At 36.3% G+C, this 27,943-nt stretch overlaps 2 protein-coding genes across 4 annotated transcripts; both read right to left on the bottom strand.

Annotated features, from left to right (window-relative positions):
- Positions 1-544: 544 nt before the first annotated feature.
- LOC114519184 (uncharacterized protein C10orf67, mitochondrial-like) lies at positions 545-21,421 on the bottom strand. 3 transcript variants are annotated; one of them, XM_028539281.1, is made up of 17 exons: positions 21,323-21,421; positions 20,399-20,519; positions 20,161-20,252; positions 19,800-19,851; positions 19,650-19,724; positions 19,055-19,376; positions 18,847-18,905; positions 18,567-18,632; positions 18,273-18,338; positions 17,981-18,094; positions 17,584-17,672; positions 16,820-16,885; positions 16,463-16,550; positions 16,097-16,159; positions 15,915-15,957; positions 15,527-15,581; positions 545-627 (listed from the first exon to the last, which is right to left on the bottom strand). In XM_028539281.1, the coding sequence occupies exons 1-17, from the start codon at positions 21,412-21,414 to the stop codon at positions 564-566; spliced, it is 1,527 nt and encodes a 508-aa protein (XP_028395082.1). In that variant the 5' UTR covers positions 21,415-21,421; the 3' UTR covers positions 545-563. The 3 variants fall into 3 exon arrangements, with proteins under 3 accessions (XP_028395082.1, XP_028395074.1, XP_028395087.1); XM_028539273.1 differs by lacking the exon at positions 545-627 and adding an exon at positions 13,211-13,851; XM_028539286.1 differs by lacking the exon at positions 545-627 and adding an exon at positions 13,861-15,020.
- A 1,643-nt stretch (positions 21,422-23,064) lies between these two features.
- On the bottom strand, positions 23,065-25,390 carry LOC114516811. The gene is made up of 2 exons (XM_028536400.1): positions 25,194-25,390; positions 23,065-25,032 (listed from the first exon to the last, which is right to left on the bottom strand). The coding sequence occupies exon 2, from the start codon at positions 25,025-25,027 to the stop codon at positions 23,462-23,464; it is 1,566 nt and encodes a 521-aa protein (XP_028392201.1). The 5' UTR covers positions 25,028-25,032; positions 25,194-25,390; the 3' UTR covers positions 23,065-23,461.
- Positions 25,391-27,943: the final 2,553 nt, after the last annotated feature.

Here is a 27,943-nt window from a genome sequence, read left to right as displayed (position 1 = left end):
CAATTAAGAAGGTTGAGTAATTGCAAAAGAAATAATTTTCAAAGAGATAAAGACTACCCAGTTTGACAATCATTGGGTATATAGCACACGTAATGCCATTTGGCCCATTTCGCTGCAAAAACTAAAGTTGCAGTCAAAAATAGACGTACCTATATTAATATTACCCTTTACTATCTGTTTTCACAATAATCGAAATACAATTACGATTTATTTAGATAGAGAAACTCATGGAACATTTCCAGATCCTTATATATGCTTAGCATCAAATGTGGTATAACAACTGCATGCCTAAAGTAGACAAAACACTTCTCGACGTTTCGACCTGAGGGCCTTCGTCAGGAGAACTAAGTCTCCTGACGAAGGCCCTCGGGTCGAAACGTCGAGAATTGTTTTGTCTATTTTAGGCAGTTGTTATACCACATTTGATACTAAATTGTTTGAAGACGCTGCCACGCTGCTCCAGCCTGGTTATATTGGTCCTTATATATATGCTTATGCATTTATTTTATATACGCTTAATACGGGATCTTTAGGAATTGAACGAATCTATAGTTCTCACCCACCTAGTCTATATATGTGATTATTAATCTTCTTCGCTGATAAGCATCAGTAATAAACCGATCAATTCTACAGAAAAGAATACGAAGATTACAATATGTCAAAAAGCATTGTTTATGAACTCATCCAATTTGTCGCGGCATTGCTAGCCATTTCTACTACCTAAAATGGTTGAAAATTTTCGCCAACCCCGTCTGACTGACGTATACGTTATGCGTACAAAAACAAGGTGGTGAGAAAATGGAGAGCAATATACCAATGCACGCATTGCCGATTACTTAATTAGATTGGTCAATTACCTACCAAAGCAAAACATATGCAAAAGGGGGTGACATGCATGCATCCACGCTGACTAAAAAAATTCCTATAATTTTTAAAAAATCAACACACAAAACATAATCTCTTTTGAAGCCCAAATTAAGATTAGAACTGACGAGTTATGTTTGCAAGCATGGTGAGACAGTGAAATCAAAATGTTATTCGCGATTTTTCCTGTTTTCTTATATTAACTCGTACGCCAAGCATTTTAAATCGTTTATTGCCGATTAGGCCATTTGAGGGATGATATATACAGCAGTACATTATTCTTCGGAATTGGTGGGCTCATATTATTTTTTGGTCCGAACTAATTAATTAGATCCGAACTTACAAATAAGTACTTTAAATTGAGTTTGAAATGGCATTATTGGATACACTATACGCTATATACGGTAAGGGGATATAAAAAGTACAAAAATTTCCTGCCATGCATGTAGGGACATTAGTAAATCACTGCTTGGCCTGATTAAAAAGGCCGGTAGCCTTCCCATAGTCTCCAACTAAAGATACAACTACAACACATTTTGCTATGTTGTGGCAGTGGTTAGCATGATTACAAGGTAGAGAAGGTATAATCTAATGATTAAATGTCTATACGCGGTAAGAAGCAGTTTAATTCAGTAAATGACGAATATTGCAAATCACATGTGTACATGAAGTTTGACAGATACAGAGGTAAATATTTTTCTTCTAATAAATCATTGGTTTTTCTGTCAACATATAATTGCAATATTTGTATACAGCATAGATTAGGGAATGCTGGATGCATAGGCAGCGCAGACAGGCGACACATCAGGGAACCATCAACAACCGTTTTTCAATAATAAAAAGCAAATGAACCCCTGTGACGTGGACAATTGCGAACGTTTATAGTTTCTGAAGGTGTTGCTCTAAGGAATTGCAAACTAGAGATCGGTGCACAGTCAGACAACATTATGAGTGGCACCGCTTTGTCTGACTAAAATAAGCGGGCTCCTTGTCAGTCATAAAGCGATGCAAACACTTAACGCTATAAACACCCTGGAAGTTTCGTTTCGCGGCAATCATGAAACCTCGTTTAAACTTTGCATTTAGTATCAATTCTGTAACCATTTCAGAAACAAAGCCTATCACATTTCACAATCTGATAAAACAATCGAAACAATAAAAATAATTACAACGTTTGAACAAAAAGGGTTGCCCTCAATGCGAACCGAAGCTCCTTTTCGTACGAGAGTGAATGAAGTAGCTACAAATAAAGCGGCCTCGAAACTGTATTTTCTGAAAACATAGTAAAGTACGACTAAATACCAAGTGCATTCCTGCTGCAGTGCATCGATATTTCTGAGACTTTCACGCTGAGCTGTACAAAAAATGGGCGGCTCTATTTTTTATTTATTTCGCACAATGAAATGCGACAAATAACCTATATATATATGTACTTGTGCAAATTAGCCAAAGGTGTGTTTTGAAAAACATGCCTTATACAGGCTTCTTTATTTCGCGGTTTCAAATACAAAATCAAGGCCAGGACCATTGTGCATTCTCTGTGACTTTGATAACGATGATTATAGTATCGAACTATGTTCTGGATACAAACCATACAAAAACAAATAAACGCAGTAGAACCGTAGGTGGGTGGGTAATTAAGTTGAGGTGGCCTCGAGCAATCTTGAAAGCAAATTAATTCAATTCACAAGTATTTCAAAACCGTCCTCCTATGAACTTGACACGAACTTGCTAAATGTCGGACCAAATCAGTGTGATAAGAGCGCACCCTTCGCAAAATGGCGCGCTAAGTTGTCGGCGCCGAAAATCAGTCGTAACCTTGGAAGTAATTTATCAACTATATAAAATTAATCACACCATGCATATCCTTGCAAATTGGGATTTTCGCTCGGGACAAAATGGTTTTGAACTCTTTTCTCTGACAGTCAATGACACAATGCGCAAGTTGGTGTGCCGCTAAACCAATAAGGGAAACGTGTATCTCCAATCAAATTTCTTTCTTCTTGATCAAGCAATCAAGATTGCTACCCGCAATGCAAGCTATAGGACATTCTGCACCATCCAAAGTGAAGATCTATATTACAATGATTACGCGACTAACGCGAGTGCATCCCGGCCCTCAAAAGCCAAGTAATGAAACAGAATGGTACATACAAGCTCGCTTGTTTGTGCCTAATAAACTTGTTTAAAGTACAATAAAAGAAACAAAATACAACAAATGAAACGCCCATGTTAAAGCACCGGCAACAAACAGTTTCTTAATTAAATTATCGAGCAAAGAACGAATTGCGGTTGCTATGTGGTTAAACTGGTTGACCGTGACCACAAACTGCGCCAAAAATACAGCAAAATCTCTTTTAAGATGCACTGGTTAGCGAAACGAAAACACGACTCCAAACCGAAGTTAAGCCTGAAATTATGATCAAAACTTGTCCTGAGCTGCAAACTCTGCTCCGGTTATTTAAATCCATGCACACGTTTACGCAGGTTTGTAAGAAACCATGATCTAATGAACACCTGACGGGCTATTATAGCGGCATGGTAGAGCAATGAAACATCACATTCACATCGATACAAAGGCACTTTTAAAGATACAATAAGAAAAATATAATTTGCTTATTGATTCGTGATTGCATCAAGATTAACGATAAGATCACAGTGTTAGTGAAATGGCTTAACGTCAAAAGACTGTTAGACATCAATATCCTCTGAATACAGATTTACATTTACCAACCAGAACGTATTTATCCACCTAATTCCACTCGGAATTTCAAACATCTCTTTTCGGACAGTTAAAAATAAAAACGCCGAGTTAATCTGTCTATGTTTATTGCACGATATTTTGACAGTTGCAAACGTGCTTTTTTACATTGCAAGTAAACCATTTGCGCTTTGAAGGTGACACACTAGTTGTCATCTTCACGAAAATACTGCGTTTATCTTGCCAGTATAATGAAACACATTGCAAGCCATTTTCTAAACAAGTTACTGTTGGTAATAGACTGTGACAAGTTTCATTGTTCCACTCACTACGCTTTGTTTGACAGATTTTGACACAATTTAAATTGCCACCTATGATTCAGTACAAAACCGTTGATTCGCTCCTAAATTTATGACTAACACTCCAATGAATGAAAATTCCAAGGTCAACCGCATCAGCAGTATAATGCATTAGTAACTCAGTCAGCAATAATGTTTATTTTCAAGCCTGAACTTCTTTTCAATTTGAATACAATGTAATATCGAGACGTGGAACGTGTCTCGACATGTTACACTGTTGTTTGTATACCATATTTCACTTTTGCAATCACCGTGCAGCTGTTGCCACGCGGGACGCACACAGTATACCAACACACTGGACTGCCGTAAACAATATGAAGTAAATCGTGATCCTTTTTTAGCGAAAACAAAGTTTTTACTGAAAATTCATTCATCACCAACTAAATGAAGCGAGTAACTCAAAATAGGCAAAAAATATTGTTTTTATTTACTGCGGATTAACATTAGCATGGCATAATCAGCTTAAAAAAGCTCACGCAAACAGGATCAAAGCATATAGCCTTATAGGAAATTGAAAGGTCTTCGGAATGTTTACAAGCTTAGCAATGACGTTTTGTATCGGAACTACAGGTGGATCTCTGATATTGGATGTTTTTATTTTCACCTGGTGAGACCACGCTGCATTGAGATATCTTCGGAATGTTAATTATGGCATGCTTGAAATATTTCACATTCCAAAAAAATATTGTCTTCTCACCTGGCGTCATGTGAAGAATCGGCAATGCTCGTAACTTAGGAAGACTAATTATAGAATACACATATCGAATATTACCTCGTCTGCTACGACCTATAAGTTTGGCGCGTGTATGCTGAAGCAATTTGTATATCTGCATGGGGCCGGTTGTATAAAACTCTTTACCTATATTTTGCATATAGTTAAATCCTAATTAACCCAGAAATACGCCAATTCTGTCCTTAATTACAGTTAAAAGTTCACTAGTCTTTATACAACTGGCCCCTGTACATTTATGTCAAAGAAAACCACGAACCATTGACTAGAAAAATTAGGCAAATCAAAAAATATGTAATATATTCACCTTGTTATCCAGAAAGAGTATATATGGTTATACCATGCTCAATGGTAATCTATATAACATCTCAGACGCAACTAACAATAGAGTTCCTTAACATCGATGGTTGGTGTCTTTCGAATGTTTTTCGAAGATACATCGATTGCATTTTAAGGGGATCGGATATAACTATTCAGTTTGTCATTTAGTGAAGTTCTAAGTAAAGAAGCCTATAATTACATTCGGCTTACTTTGAATCAGGTTTCCTTTTTTGGGCGGATTTTCCATCGCGCAAATTAGTTAAACCTACCATTGACCGGTCAACAATGAGCCGAACTAATCTAACTTCTATAGTCTATACATGTGGTACATCCTTATTATATTGTCACTAATAACTGGCTAGTCTCATTCAACTTTGCTGATTGTTGCAGCTAGAGACACAAATTAAGGTAGAGAAGATTTGTGGACACTACAATCATCTAAATGTAAAAAGCAAGTTAAACATAGGGTTGCTCAGTTAATCCATCTTAAGTCGTATATTCCTTCAATAGTATACGAAGGGGATCATTTTAAAGTGTTAATTATCAGTTTTAAAGCTATATAACTAGGAATAAAGATAACTAGATATACGAACACAAGTGAACAGTATAGGACAATATATAGCTGTTGACAAATGTTCAGCACGATCAAAAAAGAGCGCATGCATGTGAGGTGATTTCGGGCAGAGTTCGAAGAGAATATTGAATTGGGCATGTGACAATAGGCGACCACATGCCTGCTGTGAGGTAAATGTTCAAGACAGCGGGAACGTCTCGTGAAAAATACATAAATACGAGTGTATAAACAGAATGAAAATTTAAATCCCCCAAAATACAATTGAAAACAGGAAAGCTTGAATATAAACTCATTGTTGGGGTCTCTATCTCGGCAGGTATCAAAGACAACGATTAGATCTTCTGATCGATTGAATAATTACGGATCATAATTAGTGGCATAATGCCAGAGAAACGTTTTCCACTTGTGATATGAAACGGTCTTAAATCAAAAGTCGTACGCCCTCTTTTGGGTTATTTCCTCGCGGGTTCAGATTTTACAGAAAATATAAACTACATCTATATACATACATCGTGCAGTAAAATTCCTAGCATAAAAACTTACGCTCATAAATAACATTTAGTAGGAATAAATCATATTCTGTTATCGCCATGTACCGCTTTATACATCGTCAGATTTTGTAGGTACGTTTTTTACTGCTCTACATTTTGGCGAATCTTCGTACATCTTGCGTGCAATATTGCTTAATTATACGATCTAGACTGGCAGAGTTGACGCCTAGTGCCACCCCCTTTGACCCTTTAGTTCTTAAGGTGGTCTTCCACCCTGATTTCAATTATCAATAAATTAGCTTCAACTCAACTACTTATGCATGAACCAAAGAGGTACTGGTATAGTGATGACAACAACATAGTTGTTGAACCATATGTTGCCATGGCAACCAAGAAAATGACCCCAACTGTGATTTAGTCTCCATTTTTCAAAAAGTATAGAGAAGCAAAGAGGGGCTAGAAAAACAAATAAATCTTATTTCTGTATTCACTATAGACCAATCTAGGGGATGAACCTAAAAACCCTTCCAAGATTTAAATTATTTCATTAAGAAACAGCAGATATCAATTTTTACAATGCAGTAGAGTGCATCAAATCCAGTTATTTGTGCCCTATTAAAAATATATATGCAATTTTAGGTTCAGGAACAAGAAAACATATCTATCTTACCACATAGAAACTTTCAGGTCATTTCATTAAATAGTTTTTGAGTTATTCTTTTTAAAAGATTTCTGGATGGCGGAAAATGCTATTTTGAGAAAACGAGCAATAAAGATGACTGAGAATATATATTGAATACAAATCAAGAAATATACAAGTATTAAAACATTACCAAGTCAATATAACTAATTTAAGTCAAAATGCACCAGATGCATAGGTTTCTCCTTCTTTTGCCACTAATTTGTCCCCTTTCTTTTTTTTCTCCCGTAGCACCTTCCGCCGTTTCTTATTCTTGTCTTGACATTTGTAATTTCCTTTCCGTACACGCAGTTTGTCAGAATTCAAGCACTCCTCTGAACAAAAATTGCCAGATGCAAGGCCCATATCCTTCAGCAGCTCAATTGCAGCAGATGCACCAGTGTTGAAATGGGCAGCAGCATCATAAACACCCAACGAAAACACATCCGATCCAACGAACACTTCTTTTGGGACACGATTCCAAATCATGGCATTGAATGACTCATTTTGATTTTGAGTTTTTCCATCAAGGCATCTTTGCAGCAGACTGGACTCACTTAGTCTGTCAAATATTGGTTTAACATGGCCAATGACTTGCTTAGGGAGGCCAGCACCATGCTTGTACTCCTTTGTGGCATTAGCCTTATCCCGCTTAAAGCCACACCAGCTATCTTTACCATCTGGGCAATGGATATGGTAATCATCTTTACCAGATGAAGCACAATGACACAGAGCAGCATATATTGCTTTCTTCATGGATTCTATGTCTTTACAATTAGTTCGAATGGCTATCCCATAATAATTTTGTAATTTGTCAATCATGGCATCCGTTAAACGACCTTTTCCTCCCAAACCTTTGTTCTCTTTCTTCAACTTTCGCAGTGCTGTTCCAACCCTTTTTTGTACATGTCCCACACATTCCTTTTTAGTGACTGTTACATTGTCTTCCTCATACACATCCTTCACAGCAGCATAACTCTTGCTATCTCCATCACCGTAAAATTCTGAATAACGAAGCTTGTTGCTCTCCACCGACCGATTAAAAATTCTCAAAGCACCTTCTGGTTCCATTGCAGGTGCAGATCCTTCATAGTTTGCCTTGCACTTTGGCTCATGTTCAGCTTTCAAAGATGCAGTTTCAGATGTCTGTGGCTTCGTGTTGAGCTTCTTACAGGTATGGCACACTTTGCTTAGTGGTTCCACATCTAGAATTTTCCCCGTATCCATGGAGATTGTGGCGACGCAACCATTAAGTGATGAAAATCCTCTCCTCTGCCAAGTCCCATCACACGACACTGCACAATCCACAACTTCATTTGACGCTGTTTGTTTCAGGTCATGGATTTCTTTAGAAGCATCTACTACTGTTTTTGCATACACAGTCTTAGCACTCTGGAGAAGAGCTTTGTTGTGCAAAGCATATGGAGTAGGTCTTGGTGGTGGTGGCATGTTCATAAGTCCACAAAATCGCTTAGCTCCAGCACGTCCACAACCAATAGATCTCATGGCATATACCATCCTTCTGTTCACTTCATAGAAGTTATTAGTAAGTTTCGAGGTGTAGAATTCATTTGTCCACTCACAGGAAGAACACCTCAAATACAGATATGAAGCACATCCCATCCGCTTGTGTGGATCCTCGAGAAATTGAAGGCTAAATTGTAGACAATTTCAACACGGCAAGAGCTCAAGTGTGCCTTTTAAAATTTCCAGATCGACTAAACGAAAGCCAGAAACACTCCCCTCTTTCGTTTCTGTGTGTGCGGTCGAAATCGTTGCGGAAATTTTTTGAGCAGAAGCAGACGTATTCGATTTGGTCGTCTCACTTTGATCGGGAATCTTCGGCTTTTTTGCTGCAGTTGTAAACTGGTTACCAGAAAATTTACGCTTTTTACTGTATCCAGAAGATTTCTTTCTCCCCATCGTCACAAAAATGAGAATAACGTCGATAAAGAAGAACTTTTTGTTTGGATTTTTAGTCGTTGTGTTTGTGAAGCTCAAAGCTTTGATTGTCTGCCGGAAGATAACTCGTGGTTTTCATGGCCTATACTTCATGTCAGCAGCATATAATCGCACACCAAATAGCTAACTAACTGGGGGAGGGGTAAGCAAGTAAATAAATGCAAATATATCGCTTCAAAGCAAACCAATCAGGATTTTTTTAGGACAACAATGCGTTGCTAAGGCCGTTGTCAAGGGGAAAAATCTTACATTCTCTCACTAAATCGCCAAAATATTACATTTCTACTTAGATTTAGTGGGTGAACAATACATCAAATGAGAGCTTATAAATCAGGGAATTTAAAAATGTAGCTTTCAAAAATTTCCTAATTTCTAATTTTTATTTCAAATTCTTGGTGGAAGACCACCTTAATCCGCATGGATTGTATAAACCAGTTTAACGGTGTACTAAAAAAGCGTGTTATTAGTACGATTCTTGACACCAACATGATTTTATGATGAGTCAGTAGTTGATTAATGATACATTTTGTTAGACATCTGAACATGAGAAAATCGGTAAATATTATAGTGTTTGACCATCAGGGGCCGGTTGTATCAAGCCCGTTTAGCTTAAACGGTGGATAAGTTGAAAATACAAAGCGAGTCTATCGTTTTATTCAACAAGCGAACTAAATGTTTTTAACCTTAATACAAAGATACTGTTTACAACTGCATATTCAGTGCATAATATTTAAGTTGACTCATTCAAGAGAGATGTAAGAGTGTTATTTAAACGGGCTTGATACAACCGGCCCCAGAAGTTTGACTTGACGCTCCCCAATATAATTAGCGAAAACATTAGATATGCTCAATCCAGATGCGTATCGAGCTCACTGGATGAGTATTCTAAATCGACACTATATACGAGTAAGTCATGACCTGATATCAACTCATCAATTCTGACGAAAAAATTTCCTCGGGACGTTTCCCTCATGATTTTCGGCGAAGTATCTCGTAATATCGAGCCGTTTCACAATCAAAACTTCCTTTCTCAAACGACAGAACCAACTTATGGGAAAACAACTGCAAATGCACTCAAAGTTTACCACGTCATCAGCAATATCCGGTGAGCGGACTGTGTCGTTTAGCCGACATGCATTAAAGAAGTTGTAATATTCAATCACAGCTTGAACACAGGCTAAGAGACGGGATGTTAATTTACTTGAACTCCTAACATGGTCATGATACTAATAGGTATTGAAGGTGTGCCAGATACATTTCCTTATGAATAAAAAAGAAAGGTATACAGACTTGCAAACAAAGAACCGTTTTATGACTCATGCGCGAGTTAGGAACTTTTTAAAACTATGTATAAACTTCGACCTGGTAAAAAATATAACATTTATTTACGTCCGTGCTCATAACATAGAAAGCGAATAGGCCCTAGCTGTGTGTAAATATCCTCTACAAAAAGTTTTTAAATAGGGGTTCATGATGAAGTGTTGATAAGGTTTGAAAGTGGGGTTCTAACGTATCGCGTGTGCCGAGGAGATTGCGTCCCAGCTTGAGTCCCAGCATAAAGACACCGCAGTTCAATTTGCACGCATGGTAGCCGATATCTTCTCTGCTCGCTCCAATTAAAAATTATGCTGAACCTGGATCTCTGGAAATAAGGAAAAATTTATGGATATACAGAGTCTAGTTCAGAGTATTTCTGAGACTCGAACTGCAATCCAGCATGTGCGCATGTTCCAGATATTTAATCCAACATGTGGCACGTCACCATTGCCATGACTACGACAGTTTGGGCTTTATAGGATGATTCAAATTTTTTGCATACTACACATAGCCTAATCTTTGTCGAGCGCAAGTTGTAGTTGTTTTGAAGGTATCATAAAAGTGTACTTCCAGTGAAAAGCTTAATGAGTGAAGTTTATATACAACAGTGTTCATCGTCCAACTGTCAATATTCTTGTATTGTGAAACATAGGCCGAGATTGACCTAAATGAGTGGAATTCCTTGCATATTCTTTGGATACTACACAATTCCTTATATTATGCTTCCAGGCTCTCATTTGTTAGCACGACACGAAATCTCAAATTGAATAAATGATATACAATGTGGCTGAAGTAACTATACTTTGCATGCATTAGTATTCTGTGATAGAATTTAAAACAATATCTTTTCGTCCTCAAAATTCAATATGCTATAATTAAGAATTATAAATGAACTGTTATACAAACAAGAGCATCGCATGCATCTGTTATCTTATAACAACACACTCTTCAGATAACGTATATAATTTCGCTGCGGAAGGGTTTTTTTTAACCAAAACAACCGCAAATGGTATCTTGAAAGATATCAAAATAACGAAAAAAATTAATCCAACTTCAAAATACAAAAATAGCATCAACAATAAACATGTTTTTTTTTCTCCCTACACAAGTTCAAATGTGATTAAACGCACGATGCGTCTCAACAATGAAGCCATTGTGGTCGTTGTTATTGCGAACGCGTCCTGCGTTTGTTTCAAACAAATCTTGTCCAGGCATATCTGCCACGCGCAAGCACCATTGTGAAGACCCACCCTCAGGGTAAACCACAGGTAATTGGTATAGTATATTATATTGTACGGGTTATAACCACAGCCGCAAAATTAGAAAGCGTGTGGTTTTTGTGAAGTAATTATCTTTATTATAGGGATTAACCGAAAATATCGGTGTATATCATTTTAATAAGGATTAGTTGGGAACATCCGTGCATAATTTCAGGTTGCATGTGCAAAGAAAATTAAAGGTGATTACACGATCACGTTAATACAAAACTATTTTTTGTGCAATTTGAAATACGGCACTTCAGAGCACAAAGTAAAAACTTGAGCAGCAATAAGTACTATATGTGACTTAATCAGATTTGACCCAAATATCGCATAACTGAATTCTGCAAATCTATCCAAGAAAGATACAGCTACCTCTGGCTCTGATTATAAGGCCAGGGGTACTGCAACCTGCATATTCGGGTTTGAAAAATTAACAACTATATAATTACTGTTATCACATATATTAAACGCTGCTTTCTACTATAAGTACTGAACGTTTCTTAAAAACTATTTCGGCCTATAGTAATATAACGTACAAAGAGCTTGTTCACTTTATGAACTATGTTCATTAATTAGTTGTTTTTTAACGGTTACAATTTACAACCAATCACAATGCAACAGTTGGCTTTGATTGGATAGATCTAATTAACATGCGAAACGGCCTCGCGCGAGTATTCGTGAAGCGTGGAAACGATTGCTGACGAATGCAAGGGCAATAATGTCTCTATGCCGTCAACCTTTTACAAACCACCACCACTGTCACTATATAAACTAAACTAATAGTACGCCTTCATTACTCAACATACAAGTGTTTGTTGTCGTGTCAGACCCGAATCTTATTTCTAAATAATTCTGGAACATTGAATGGCGACAAGTTCCTACGGGAGATCCTTCCAGAGCGATCTACAGATATCATTCTAGAAAATCACGTCCGCGCTATGGTTCAAACTGTAATAATTACCGTTGCAAGTTTCACTGCACAGAAAGTGCGAGAAATCAGTCATGTAAATAATATATAAAAATAAAAATGATTAGAAAATTAGACATCTTTCTGTGACAGAAAGGGACCTCTTATAGCTATGATATTCGGGTACACGTATGTTTGAAGGTGTCGGAGATGCAGGGCCGGTATTCGGTTCTCTAAAGGAATTCCTTATTCATTCGACTGACTCGAGTAATTCAAAACTAAGTTAAAGTATGAATTGGGGAGTTGCCCATAACCTAACTCAATTTCAATATTGACTATATATATATACCTCCTCAATAAAATCCAAGGACTTATACAAGTTGTGTCTATGGGGTTATTTTTGAAATACGACATTGCATGCATGGGAGAAACGTATTTTATACGACTTCATTCTTCTTTCATTTGTGTTACTCATCGTGGTATTGTTGCTATAATAACTATTGGAACGATCCTCATCCTCGTGAACATGGGCTAGCTGCCATAAAACATCTTTAAGTTTGTTTAACCTTTCCTCTAACAATTAAAAAGTACGTTTACACATACGCGGTTTGTCGGGTCGATTTTCACCTGGGCTGGATATTCAGGACGTATGTTGGTGGCTGATGATATCGTCTTACTGATGTTTGCCGCGCTTTTACTTCAAATATCATTAAGACGACTATCATCATCATAGCTGGTATTACAATAATTTAAAACACATTAGAAAAACAGTGAGAAATGTGAGACATTTTCTATTGCAAACTGACGTCGCTCGAATTCAAGCTAGTATAAACGCATGTACAATTTTGTTCGCATATCTGTCCCCGTCGGTGAAGCCGACTGATGATATTAAAGTTTAGGATTTACTTATACGACATTGCCCACGATGTTTATGAAGTTTAATGAGGTATTTATTGCTCGTATTTATATCAGACATGATGATATAATGCCTAATTTGGAAGTATTCCCACTCAAAATAATCTTGATGTATCTAGGATCTTAATATAGTATCCCCGGTATTCAGGGTAAAAATAGAGAAATTAAAAAAAGGTGAATGATCTATTTTTTACTTAAAACAACATGCGCGCATTGCTGCTATAAATAACTATAGAAAGATGACGGAATTCTCTCGATTTTCATTGCTAAAGAATTTGTTATATATTGGTAGTTTGGTACCTCGTCGGTATATATTGTTAGTTTGGTATTTCAAGTGGTATTTATTGTTAGTTTGGTACTTTCATTGTTATATATTGCCAATTTGGTACCTCACTGCATGGTACATATTTTGCTAGTTTTATTGGTTTATATATTATTAGTTTAGCATTTTCATTGGCATTTCTGAAGGTATAGCTATGACCTTTCTATCATACTTACAGATGATTCACATTATTCAACATCATTTTCTTCAAAAATATATTTTATATTTTATACACCAACGTAATGTTTCTCAGTTTTCTTCCATTTCAAATTTACCATGTTAAGGCATGAATAAATACACTATTACACACTATACTATATCTTAACGTTAATCTGAATTGTACTAGGACCTTTTTGATGCGATGACGATGATGGGACGGCAGACGTTCCCGTACAAGGCGTTTCAGAATTGACTGTGTTTATTTGTCCACAGGGTGTGGGGTTTAGTCTAAAACAGATGGACAAAATGTAAGACAATATTGTCCAGACAACATGTAAACTGCCTTCATATGTGTATAGGTTTAAGTTTTAAGTTGCAACAAGAACTCGCGCTATATTTTAGCTAGTTGTAAATGTGGCTAACTGTCAAATTGCAATATGAATACATCGTGAGGGTATATAAAACTGAAAAGTGCATGTAAAGCGAGGAAAATGAAAAAACATAAATGAGTGAAGTGAATATGTTAAAGAGAATACGGATTCTGGACATGAGGTATATACATACAATAACGTGCAATATTTATTTCTATTTATTTATTTTTTTTATTTTTTTATTTTTATTTCGTTCTATAGTATGTAGCATTTTCACTGAAGATAGAAAGCTGTATATTCAACAAGATTTCAGCAATAAAATATAAATATTTAAAGGTCTTCAAAATCATAAGTAGAGAAATAGTCTCTTTTTAGTCTCAAAATAAAAGTCAGATTTCATAATAAAGAGGACAAAAAGATGCGACATACAAAATTAGAAAGCATCGCATCACTATTACAAGCGTATAATGTGTAGTTATATTTTTTCTTTTAAGGGTATTTTTTAAACGGATGTAGTAATGCTGAATTCCATTCCTTTTCTTTTTTCATTTTTTTTACAACTGATTTATTCTTAGCATAATTTTGTTCTTCTCCTAAACTTCTTTCAGCGTCCCATACTCTTTTTTTCCGTGTTCCATCCTTTACTCTGTGCGGCAAATGCAGGTCATATATACTCTACTTTGCCTGTTATCCCTGTCTATGTCGTGTGTTAATTTGTTAAATTCCAGGTCTTTTACACCTTTTCTTTCACTGGACTTTTTTTTCTTACCGAAGACGTCAAATCCAATAAACTGAAGGTGAAAACATTTTTTGTCGTGGCCTTCATTTATCGATACTGCCTTATCCATGTTTATATTACACGTAAGTACCCTTGAAGGCCACGTCTCTAACACCCAATTTTTCGGCACAAGAACAGAGAAGTCGTTCAGAGCATGCCCACTCTTCGGCCACAATTTCAAGCACATGGTTTGGAGAACATCAGAGGACAGTTCAACCACGAAAATACCAGAACAGTTGCCAGTCATTTCTCTTCTAGTAATCATCGTGTCACATGTCTCACTATCCCATTTCGGCTAGCAATAATTGCTGCACCACAAGAATGCACCTCATTCGCAGACATGGCAATCCTCATCTTTTTTGTTTAAATTAATGAAAGACTCTCTTTCATTTGTGTTCCCACCCTTCCTATACAAACATTTCACCTTCCCTTTTATCTTTTTTTACCTTAACACCAAGGCCTAGCAAATTATACTTGACTTTTAGTCAAGGGATTCAAAATGAACAAACACGCAATATTTTTCATTTGTGTTCCTACCCTTCCTATACCAACATTTCACCCTCCCCTTTCTCTTTTTTTACCTTAACACCAAAGGCCTAGCAAATTATACTTGACTTTAGTCAAGAGATTCAAAATGAACAAACATGCAATATTGATCCCATTAATTTCTCCAATACATTACCCATTTCATTATGTTACTATTTTAAGTTTAACATTATCAAAGTTATTATGTTTAACATTAAAAATATATAACACGTCTCGGAAATAGACGTTTGCATGGGTACAGTAATGATCTATTTTGAAAATGACTGACCTTAAACGCCCAGAATGCTCTTTGTTGGACGAATCTGCTGATTGTGGAGGTGATTCTATTCAAAACAAGAAAGTTCTTCATGATTAGCATTACTCTGGTTGGTATAGGTTTTCCCAATCGTATATCTAATACTAAAGCTGGTGTTACTGGAAGGGAACGATTTAAAACGTAGGTTTTCGATCAAATTTTGTAAATAGCTATTGGCATGCATTGCGAGCTGTCGTCAAGAATCGTTCCTAACACCACTGCAGATTCAAAACGGAAGATGACTAAGGCAGAAAATTAGGGCAGATAAGAATCACTTTTCCTTTGGAATAATTATCGCCGTTTTGACGGAAATTGCAAATCGGTGTATTCAACCAATAACAGACCGTCGTGGAATACTGACCTCGAATAACGCTATCCTTTCCTTCGCTAAAGAATCGCGGAGGCTAAAAAATTTTAAAAATTAAAAAAACATTATCAAACCAAGGTTAAGTTCACTTAACCACGCAACAATGTTTTTATTGGTTGTATAGTGCAGCTATATTTTGCCATGATTATGAGCCTGCACTTGCATGTGCTACTCACAATTATTCTATATCTTTTGTTAAGGGGGATCGGATCTCGAGGAATAATTACGGGTCCATCACTCTGCAAAATCGAGATGTAATAATCATTATTTCTGTTACAAAACAAAACAGAAGTGGAAAAAGTCTTGAATGATGATTGTTCATTAGTTGCATAAAAAGCCAGAACAATTTTAATGAAATGAATATACTGTACACTAAAACGGCTTATTTTTCATTAAATTACAAATATCATTTTTCTGGGAGATAATTCTTCTAGCGTTATAGTACCAATACGTCATTTTGAATTCACCTCACACACATGCAGTTTCTTAGCCTGGGTACGAGGATAGCGGATAAAATAACTGATATTATATCTACCACTTACCGCGTACGTGACAGACGCATGATGCAATCTTGCAGCTTGCTTTTGTAAGGTTGCTCTCAAAAATGCTTCGTCCTTAAGCGCATGAATACTGAAAACAAACAGGAAAGTTCAAATTTAGCTTTGCAATCTTTGTCAATCTTTATTTCTGTCACATTATCAATTGAAGATAAGAGAAACTTCAGTTCCATATTTTGCTTCAGTTTTACGCTATATTTCAGTCCCTATGGCTATAGGGTATTTTGAATAGAGACTCTGGAAGACTGAACCGTAATGTATTTTCACCGTTGAAAATAGAGTGTATTTTCAACGTTTTTACAAAAAGCTAAATGTGAGAAGATAAAGATTGGTTGGCTATACCTTTGCTTTAGTATCGTCACCTTCATTTCCCACGTCTTATTCACTCGATCAAGTTCTTTTCGTAAGCTTCAAGAAAAATATATTTATTGAGATTTATGTCGAATGTATTTCGATTCAAAACATTCTTCTGATCAAAGTGTTGTAAGCATGCACTAGAATAAGCGTTGGGTAAAGGGTGAACTTGTTTTCATTCATGAAGTCTCATTTGCATTGAATTTATCCAGTGTAGTATTATGAGACCAGTTCAGATCTCATGCACCCATGCACTGGATAAATCAATAAAAATCCAATGAGAACGAGACTTAGCCAGACTCTAGCTCAAACGTCCCCCTCCAGAATACAGTACAAGTAAAGGTCTGTTCACACGATCCAATTTTGTCAGATTCACTTCTGAGTTCTTCTGAAATGTTGTCTGCTGTTGATACTGCAAAGCTGTACTGGATTGTTTGCTGCCTATATACATTGCAAGTCGTCAGACTATAAAAAATCCATCAGAAGTGAATTGGATTCGACAAAATTGGATTGTGTGAACAGATCTTAACTTAAAAATTCGACGATATGGATTCATTTTTATGCGGCAACAAGCGAGGACAAAGTAAAATTTTGCCCTTACATTAAGAACATGTTTACATATGAAATTCATCACAACTGTTTGTGCGCCGCTCGCGTAAACATAAACAGAAGGCCAAAACAAAGACGTAAAAGACGTAAGACGCTACATTGACTATGGTAAATCACAATAGACTTGTGTCCATTATACACACCCAGCAATTTCCGCAGTCAGTTTGATTTCAATTTGTTGTAACTTTCTTATTATTCCATCTTTTTCTGTATCGGGGACCACGTCAACTGTCTTTGAAAAGAAAGATGAGATGGCATTATAGAAAAAAGTTGTTTAAAAAGTAATTTAAATAAAAGCGAAGTTCTAATTTGGCAATCTCTTAATCATGCAGCTCATGTTCTCTTATTAATAGCTGGGATAGAATAAAAGAGCATGACGGCAAAGGACTCAGCATTGTCAGGCAATTTTATGTACTCACATGAGCGTAAAACTATACGGGAATTTTGTTGTGTGGTATACATGTCTCTGCATGAAAAAAAATTTCATGCATATGCTTTCATTTCTTGGCTAGTAAATTATGTCAGTTTATTTTAATTTACCTTTTTCTTCATAGCTTCATCCAAAAGACGCTGACTCGCTAGGTCTCGTTCCCTATCCTTTGACTTCTGCTTTGACTTATAATCCTCCATTTGTTTTTGAGAAGAAGCGAGCATCTAAACACGCCCAAGACACTTATTAATTTCATAAAATGCAAAGGCTGTAGGCTGTAAGAGTTCATTTCTTAGCTGTTCTCAGATTCCCAGAAACATAATTTCTTGTGGAGAGCCCGCGATCTCGCCTGGCTCCCACGCCGTGGTGATGTATCTTTGAAATAGATGACAACAAACTTACCTCATCTTTCATCTTCCTAATTCTGTTTTGATAATCTCTTTCTAGATCATACTTTTGTTTTTCCAGCTTAAACGGGAAATAACGTACTAATCACGTAAAAAGAAAAAATATACGTCTACATTGTATATGTACAGCAACCTAACACGTCTACAGTATCGAGATATAAAAAAACGTTGGCGTAGCACTATAGAAGTACCGTCAACATAGAGAGAAAACAACAATTGACAACCATTTATCGTATAATATACTATGCTTATTCGTACTGGGAAAGAAGGTTCTACTGTATAAACCTACCAGTCTTCTTGAATCATGTTTTTCTCTCTCCAGTTCTGAATTTACTTGAGCAATATCTTGTTTCAACTATAGTTTAAAATAGAAAAACGAGGTGTTGCGGTGCATAGAATTGAATTTTCCCGCTGTTCGTGTTCATGTTTATATTCAGTTTTAGAACTGAAAATTTATAAAGAATGTGATTCATTTCATTGTGTATAAAATATGGTGTCTGCACAGTTTGTTATACAATGGCAACAGTGGTAATATATTTAACGTGTTCAGCAGTCATACGTTTACTTACTCTATCCGTGATATCCCGTTCTTCATCTAATTCTTTAGAAAGATCGTCAACCTCTTGCACTAAAAATATATAATCGTTTCGTAAAGAACTTGTGTGAACTTGCCAAGAAAAAGAAGGCCTGCCCAAAGGCTAAGATTATATATATATATAAGGGTATATATAGTAAGGTATAATCAGACAGAAAATGGTAAAAGGTATCACATCTTACCCAATTGTTTATTCTCTATCTTTATATCCTCTAAAACTGAATCCATATCTTCGAGTTTAATTTCAAGTTCATTTATCTGTGAAACAAGGTGTTCTCGCTCTTCGCTATTCGATTCAACAGGCGTGGGAACATATCTTTCCATTAATGCTTCTTCTAAATCTCTGTCTGCTCTTTCCTGTTGTTCTTTCAACTGCATCTTCATCATCATAAGCAAGGCTTCTTGCTGCTGAGCTGCCTTGCCTCGTTCCTTCTTCAGTAGTTCTTCATTGCGTTTTTTATCCGCCATCCTCTCTTGCTTTTCCAATCGAGCGATTGCGATTCTCTGCAAGGTACATCATTAGTTAACATCACAGTGAGCTGTGTTGATTTCACAAAAGTGAAACCGCGCATCATCATTATTTTTGGTTTTTATATTCAACGCGGTACGAATGACAGAAGCCGCGTTTATAACGGCACTCTCACACGAGAGATATAGTTATAGTTAGAACCATCGGGCACGCGTGATGTTTGACATATGCACATACGTAACACTAGTGTGCACCAGACTTTTCCACATTCAATGTAAGTGAAGTGATGTTGCTAAATTGGCACTTACCTCATTCTCGTTAGATATCTGTACAACAGCGTCGGCCAACTGTTGCTTAAAACTTCTCCTGATTGTTTTAACACGCTAATAAAATACATTGATCATTATAAATGAAATGGTATTGGCATGTTGCAACTCAGTGAGAGATGCACTACAAACCTCTTCGTGCATCTTCTCTAAATCCAGAATCCTGTCATTAACACGGCAATACCTATGAAGAAACATTGCTATTGTAATCTCACATGGGGTGAAAATGTGAAGTTGAAAATAGATGTAATGTACAGTACCTATGTATTACTGCAGATATAGATGAAGTTACACTGGGTACTACTTAGTCAAGTTATTATTACCTACCTGTAGTAAAATTTATAGTTACATTGTATCTTCCAGAATAAATTAGCTCAAACTACAGTAATAAACCTACATGCAGGGGGTTTACATACTTAAACATGCAGTGAACTTTGTATTTTTAATACATGCCCAAGAGTTGCACTGATCACACCGGAATAAACCCACTTACAGATCAAGACCTTTCTCTTCAAGTTTGTTCTTGTAGTCAGCTTCCAACACATGTCTTGCAAAGTACAAACTTTTTTTCAACGTGGATAAATCCTGCATTCAGTAGAATTGCAGCAATAAGGTTAAATAAATATACTGAAATCATACATAATATTTGGTGCTTTGCTAGTCATTCCTCCAGTGGTTCATCTTATTACAAACATCTTCACAATCACAGACTAAAGAACATTGCGTTTTACCTGAACAAGTATCTGTACCATATGTGTTACTTCTTTTATATTAACCATATCCGATTTTTCTGTTTGTGAGGCACATTCTTGAGAAAAATAGCCAGCTCTTGTCTTGTCCGATATAGAAGGCCTACAAAAGCAAAGTGAATGGTGTAACCTAGGAAATATCCGTTCAGTATTTTAAACAGTAAGTATTTTCAACCTTAAATGTTTAATTATGTGTTGATTGATATTTTTACATTCAAATATTAGCTATCAAGTGATCACAAAGAGCAACTAACTTACTTACTATATTGTAAACTTAAATTACTATGTCTTCATTTTGAGTTGACCTCACTGAGGAAAAAGGCAGTTCTACACACTACAATTGATCCCCTAGCAGATCTTTAACATGTAATATCATATTAGCCAAGAGCGAGCTGTACCAAGCCTCTTCAGCTTAAACGGTGGATAAGTCAAAATCATCTGTCTTGAATGAATCAACTTGAGTATTATGCACTGAAGATGTAGTTGTAAACAGTACTGTTGTATTAAGGTATAAAACATTTAGTTTGCTTGTTGAATAAAACGATAGACTTCCTTTCTAACCATTGTTACAGCTTGATACAACTAGCACCTGGTGTTTGTACCCCTTAAAAAATGTACCAGCCTACCAGGTATTAAACAAACGTAACATGTTGGTTACATGTAACAAGGATCATTGCTGGCTTTCTTCTAATATATGAGCAATCGAAAATACTTTTAGTTGGATTTGAAAGCTAGTGACAAACATTTTCTTCTCCATTCACCAATGACTTTTAAAATGTGCAAATGTGTATTATATCATCCACACAAGTTGTTGTGTTGTTTTTATTGGGACATTGAAACATTATATTTAGTTCTGCTATAAATTTACTGTGATATCTTCGATCATACGCTAAAACCTGAGCTCACCTATAATCATCCGAAATTGGAGAAATTAACATTCTGATCTTACTAGAGTCTTCTTTGCGATCAAAAACATTATCTGTTGCAAAGTCAGCCATCTTGTTTTCTGCTTGCGCTTTTGCTTGGTTGCTTAGCAACCACTAAATCTGAAGTCAACGTCATGTAAGAGAATTGACATGGTTTTGTAGCAACAAGTTAGTGGTAGAGAAAAGGTGTGGTCCAGCCTGTCCCTTCCAACAGTGAAATTTCGGCCTTTTCCAAGAATATTAATTTCTTCAAAACTAGTGTGTAGCTACTAGTCTATTTTCCGGACACCAAGTGCAAGTACACACAAATAGTATCTGTAAAACTAAGAGGTAGAAAGAAAAGTTGTAGTTTCGAGAAATTTTATTCCTGTTCAGTTATACAGTATATCCACTGCAGGCATATAAATCCACGGATGGTTAGCCTGCTAAAGCCGTCATTTGAAAGAGTACTCCTGTGAAATTACTCGCGAGATAACATTGTTCGTAAAATCACATAGTTTACGCTAACGGTGAAAAACGTATTAAATTAACGGCAACCTCTTCACTTCTTCATATACGCACTAAGAGGAATCAATTCAATATACTGAATATAGCTTAGCTGAATCTATTTTCAGAAAAGATACTGGTACGACTGTTGAACATAACATGTGCTTCATGGACATGGAACGACTGAAAACAACAACGCAGTCACTTCAATTTGTGTGAAAAACTCTACCCTGCGGCATGCCATACGGTCGTTAAGCCTTAAGCCTCTGTTACATGGTGCAATTTTTCATCCAACTTGCAATACAATTCTACTTTGACTTTGGAGAGATATAACTTTGACAACTTGTATTTCATTACATACACTCCATGGACGTTTCCCACACCTCTACATTTTGAAGACTCTTCACTAATTTACATCTTAATTAAAAGATAAAAGAAAGTAGAATTGCATTGGAAGTTGGATCGGTACGAACAAGCTATTGGCAGACTGTAACAATAGAACACATTAAGTATAGAAATTATTATATAATATGGTGTTTTATTGACGAATCCGCTATTTTGAAAAGCGATAACAACACATGTGCGATTATTCATGATAATAACACATGTCTCGTGTTAAGAAAGATATCTCACTCGTTCGATATCATTCTCAACACTCGAAATAAATACCATATTTCCGCGCATCCATCTATTATTCTCTATTTATATTCAAAAGAACACTGAAGGTATCATATGTACATACGGAATTCTCAATTCTCTTTGCCAACCAGAGGAAATCCTTACCGGAGTCGAAAAACGGACTGAGTAGTCTGAGCTGTCGAGAGAACCAGGCGAAAACCTGCACAGACGGAATAAAAAACGCGACTTCAGAATTTTTCACGAGAAAACTACTTTGTTTTAACTGTATTACAAACGATTTTTATTATTACTGTAAGAATTATTGAAAAGCTCCTAATTATAAAGAATATCTAGGCATGCTTACTGCGATCAAAAAGTAAGGAGACAGTTGTCATCATATCAGTCGTCCTTCATTTGCTAAACATACAGCGGCTGTCAAACGCATCAGAAAGCTTCAACGCTACGTATATTACAAAGTAATATTAGAGAACATCATAATCACCGCGTCGACCTTTGAAAAATAGCTAAGAACTCACCGTAAAGACGATAAAGTCAATGTCAATGAATATGAGATTAGCCATTTATGTGACATAGCCATTTATGTTTGCGCTAAGTTTGAATTATATTTGGTACGCAGGGTCAACCATCGCAAAAATCACCAACCCTGGTATTTCGTCCGTAAAAACATGGAACTATGTGAAGGAGCATGAACTTCATCTGCAACAAGCACTAAACTTTCAGTACTGAAGTCATACAATTGTTTTATCATGGGAAACTCTCATTATACCTTTTTTTGTACATATGTATACCTATACTATAACAAATGAGAAACATTTCAGTTCATGTATTAAAAAACAATACAGTGATTACATAATGCTAGCAATGCAAGAACTCTAACTATATCTGTCAGTCATGACAAGTTATTCCAGGCCACTAAAAATAATTAACAAACCCCACTAACTAATCAATTAGTCAGTTTGATATTTAAACCACAACTAAAGCAACACTCTCAAGTTTAGGTAAATTTAACCTTTTTGATGCGATAACTGATAACAGTCTTACTACTGATGACGGGCTCCCCAACCTTCCACTTCCAAATGGGGTGTGCAGAGGGCGGTTTCTTCCCAGGATGACAAATCATACTGCATGCTGGGCTAAGCTGGCCATCCTGGACAACAAGAGATGGAGGCAGCTGAAAGTTTGATATAAACTTGAAACTGGAATTCACTCTCCAAACTGGTTTGACTGGCATTAGCTTAACAAGGTAGGGTTGATCTTCAGATGGTGTAGTGTTAGTATCCATTGGGGATGATAATGGTGAAAATGAATTGATTAAATCCTTATCATTCATATGTTTTAAGTCCATTTTCATTATCAGATCTTTGGTTATAGTGTTGGGGCAACCAATTTTTCTCTTTTTTATTTCTTTGTCATTCTTGCTCTTTCTCCCTTTTTTCACGATTTCACGTTTCCCTTTACTTCCAACCACTTTATTGGTCTGTTTTGGCATCGTTTTAGCTTTTTTGCCTTTAATGCTCCGATATTTCCTCTTCACTTCTTTTATTTTCAATTGTTTTTGGATCTTTGCCTTTGGAGTTGCGGGTCTGCCTAGTTTATGACCTGGCTTATGACCCGGCTTCCGCGGGGTCGAAGCGTCATGATCGAGTTGCAGGGACGAGACTCCGCTATCGTAGCTGAGAGAATCACTGAGCGGTGAACTTGCATCGTGCGTTTTACGGTGTCGTTTTGTTGGAATATATTCATGCCATTCACCCCGAGCTTCAGTTTTCAAACTAATGCTCGAAAGTCTTCGCTTTCTCGGGTTCCCATCGACTTTCGTTGTTTCGGTCTTGACTTTGTTGAATTTTTTATCCGTACACTCATAGGCCGCTTTAGCCACGTGCGATTGTTTACCATTTAATTGTGATTGTTTTCCACTGACCGCATGTCCCTTGGGTGTCTCGCCGTTGTCAAGCTTACTGTCTTTAACAACAACACGCGCTTTGCCTTTGTTCGCTTTATTGCCCGGATTTTGCTCGCTATTTGCACTGCCATTACGAAGCACGGAGGTTGTCTTCGATTGTGCCTTGGTAGTGGATCTACTCGTTGTTTTTCCTTTCCCGGCCAGTGTTTTTTCTTTGCTTTTAGATACTTTACTTGATGCTGATGATAACGTTCGTTTGAATGAGAGCCTTTTCTCGGCCAAAGATCCTACTTCGTAGACGCTGCTAAACATGTCAAGGTCTTCCTTAGAAATGAGCGTACAATGAACGCCAAATTTTACGATTCCTCTCACAGATAAAACTTTCTCTATTTCATTCGTTGTACATGTATACCATTTTATTTTCATTTGTCTAACTCGATCATTTAACGTCGTTCTAGGCCACTTTGGATACAAATTCCTTGCCACTTCACTCATTGTGAACATCAGCTTGCCACGAATATAAATATATGCCATACCAATACCGTGGTACTCCGTTCTACCGCATTCATTGTGATCAATTTCGCCTTTCGTTTCAAGCGTATTCATCTTTACGCTTTCAGTGTCTTTGGTGTTGTCTGTTGTAGGATTCTGCTTCATATTGGCTATAACGAGAGTAGTGTTAAGCTATTTCCTATAAGAAATATATTTGCCTGCTAAACTCAGAGCGATAATAAAAATGCTGTATGTATACTTGAATTTCACGGCAGTTAAACATATATACGTCGCTCATATATTTAAAATATTGATTATTGAAACTACTTACTAGTGCCAAGCTTCTTCTCGCTGTTACACCAATGAAAACTTGAATGAATATGACCGGCCTTTATATTTCAGTCAGCTTTGAGCTCGATCGTCTAATTAAAACAAAGATTAGCGAGAAGGCGCGAACACGAGGCGTACAAGTGGCGACCAGTGGTAATTGTTTGCCCTCACACAATAGCTGAGTCGAATGACAGAATGTCACCATGTGATCAGTGGCTAGCACTCTGTACATTTGCATGTTATTGATTTAAACAGTGTCATAGCATGATATGGTTGTTTTACCAATGAATTGACCTAGCAACAAATCTGTTTGTCTAAACCATATGATCAGACAAAGCCAAAGCCGATCTTCGCAAATGACCATAAACTCGGCATGGTTGGCACGCCGAAAGTGTGCACCGCCGATGGTGATTCCAGATCACAAATACTTTTATTGTTTATTCATTTTAGATATAGATATATAGTCAAACAATATTCTTAAACTTATTCCTCAATACAAACAAGGAAATCGATTGAGTAACCGAATATAATACGTTGTTTTACTTTTTCATTTCCTATCGTATAACTGCTCATAGCTCTGTTGTCGGATCTCGGTCGACCTATTGATAAATTGTTAATATATAAAGAAATATATATATATATATATATATATATATATATATATATATATATATATATATATATATATATATTCATATATACCGTTATAAACGTTACGTATAGGATACATCAAGAACGCACTAGCTATAGTTCCAATTTATAACAACCTCCGACAATAATTCCATTCAACGTACTTCACACACAAACAATAACATGCAGAACATGTATATTCTAATAATGAGAATATTAAATTGTGTTGGCAACGGTAGTCAAACGCACGTAACATATACTAAGCCGGCCGGGGGTTTCGTTCTGAATTATTTCTAATTGTATCAATAAAAAATTCTAAATAGTCAATTAAGATAACTCAAATTATTGTTGGAATTACTTTATGGGATAGTTTTGTTAGTAATATTTGAATTACCTTATATACTCTTGTAAACAACATTAATATAAATTAATGTGGTGCTAAATTGAAGTTTTTGACGAGAAGCTTGGTAAGCATATAGTTAAAGTCATATTTTGTCCTATTTATATATTATTTTTACAAAGAGTGAATTTGATTTTGAAATTCGTCGTATATATACAACTATTCATTATTGCAGATGTTATTATGACTAGAGGTTATTGTTGACTTCGGTCGATCCGTTTCCACTTGTGACTGCAGTCTGTATATTCTATTTTTTCCCCTAACAAATTAGTCTTAGCAGTGCCGGTAATGTTTTAGACGTATTACCCGTCTATGATGTATGGGAAATTCTATTGGTCATCATACAACGCACACTTCACACTTGATGCTCGTGTGGCCATTTTTGTTGGATCGAGCTGTGCCAATCTTAAGATTTTTTGCTACAAATTCTACCGTCTGCAGCTTTGCATGCCGGCGATGTCACGAATGTATATGCTAAACAGAGTTCATGGTGTACCGTATCAAGAATATATGGTTTCAGGGTGTAATAGAGATCATACGTCATTGGTAAATCTTGCGTTGGTTAATTAAACTCATTATCTACCAAAGCGTGGATTATCTGCATGATTTGAGTTTGCCCTTATCATACAACCAGTTTCTGTGATCAGATTTTAACCCGATTATATGTGTGGATACGTGAAATTTCTCATGCAAAGTGTACCTCTGTTTGGAGTTATTAATTAGAGTTATGTTAATTACCGTGTTTAAGACTGCAAGTCTTGTTCAGCCGTCTTGCTTTGAGAACCAATAATACTCCAGTTGCACAGCGCAGAAGCCGGGTTGCCGCGTTTTTGGCTTATTCGAGGACAATGGTTAATTTAACTGATTATCTATTACTAGTGTGCAGTGCGTTTGAAAATTAGAGCTAATTACTCCACGTTTATCACGGCCAGTTGCACGTACTGAAAAATAACACGGTCATGCAAATATAAAAAGCATCCATATCGAAAATGCAATCATCAAAATGCAAGCTCTGAATTTTAGTTTCGGTAACCGTTTCAAAGTTTCATGTAGTGACTGAAATTATTAGCATTGACAGCAAAATACTCTGTCCACGCGTCCTGAAATGCAATATGCAATTGTAAATCCAACCTCGTAGTCATATTTCGTTGAATACAACGGATGTCATTAATTTTATTTATATTAAGAGGTAGGTATTCTTTTTAATAGCCCATATCACATTTGGCAATTTGAAATTCTCTATTGAAAGTTTTGATAGATGTCGTTATGCTTTATTGGTTGATTAATGTTATTGTACTTACTCACTGTTCAAGAGCACTGCATGTCACTGATTTGCGAAATGCTACTTGTTCATGTTCAACTGCACGCGCGTTACCATTGACTATGGATATTAGCCTATTGAAAAAATTGCATTAGAATTAATTAGTTATATCACTAATATGACAGGGATATGTTTAAAACATCAAAGTCGTGAGAGATCATCTAGCTAAATCGTCTGAAAAATTTTGCGATATAGAACAAAAGCACCACCATTAATAAGAGTTGAGGTGGGCTGGATCTTGGAGAACCGAATGGACTAATTTGTCCCTTAGCTATATTGGCTCTCGCAGGCTTTGACTGGATCTTTGAATGTGGAGACAAATTTTCTGGTCTGGTTCGCTTATCCTTATAGTTATAGCTCGTTATGCCTTTTCTTTGCATTGTATTTTTCAAGTAGTTTG

This window comes from Dendronephthya gigantea, unplaced genomic scaffold (assembly GCF_004324835.1).
Source record: "Dendronephthya gigantea isolate DGI-Jeju-01 unplaced genomic scaffold, DenGig_1.0 000000F, whole genome shotgun sequence".
In the NCBI taxonomy this organism is placed as follows: domain Eukaryota; kingdom Metazoa; phylum Cnidaria; class Anthozoa; order Malacalcyonacea; family Nephtheidae; genus Dendronephthya; species Dendronephthya gigantea.
Note: the sequence above shows the minus strand (reverse complement) of the source record. Positions and strands in the feature narration are given on the sequence as shown.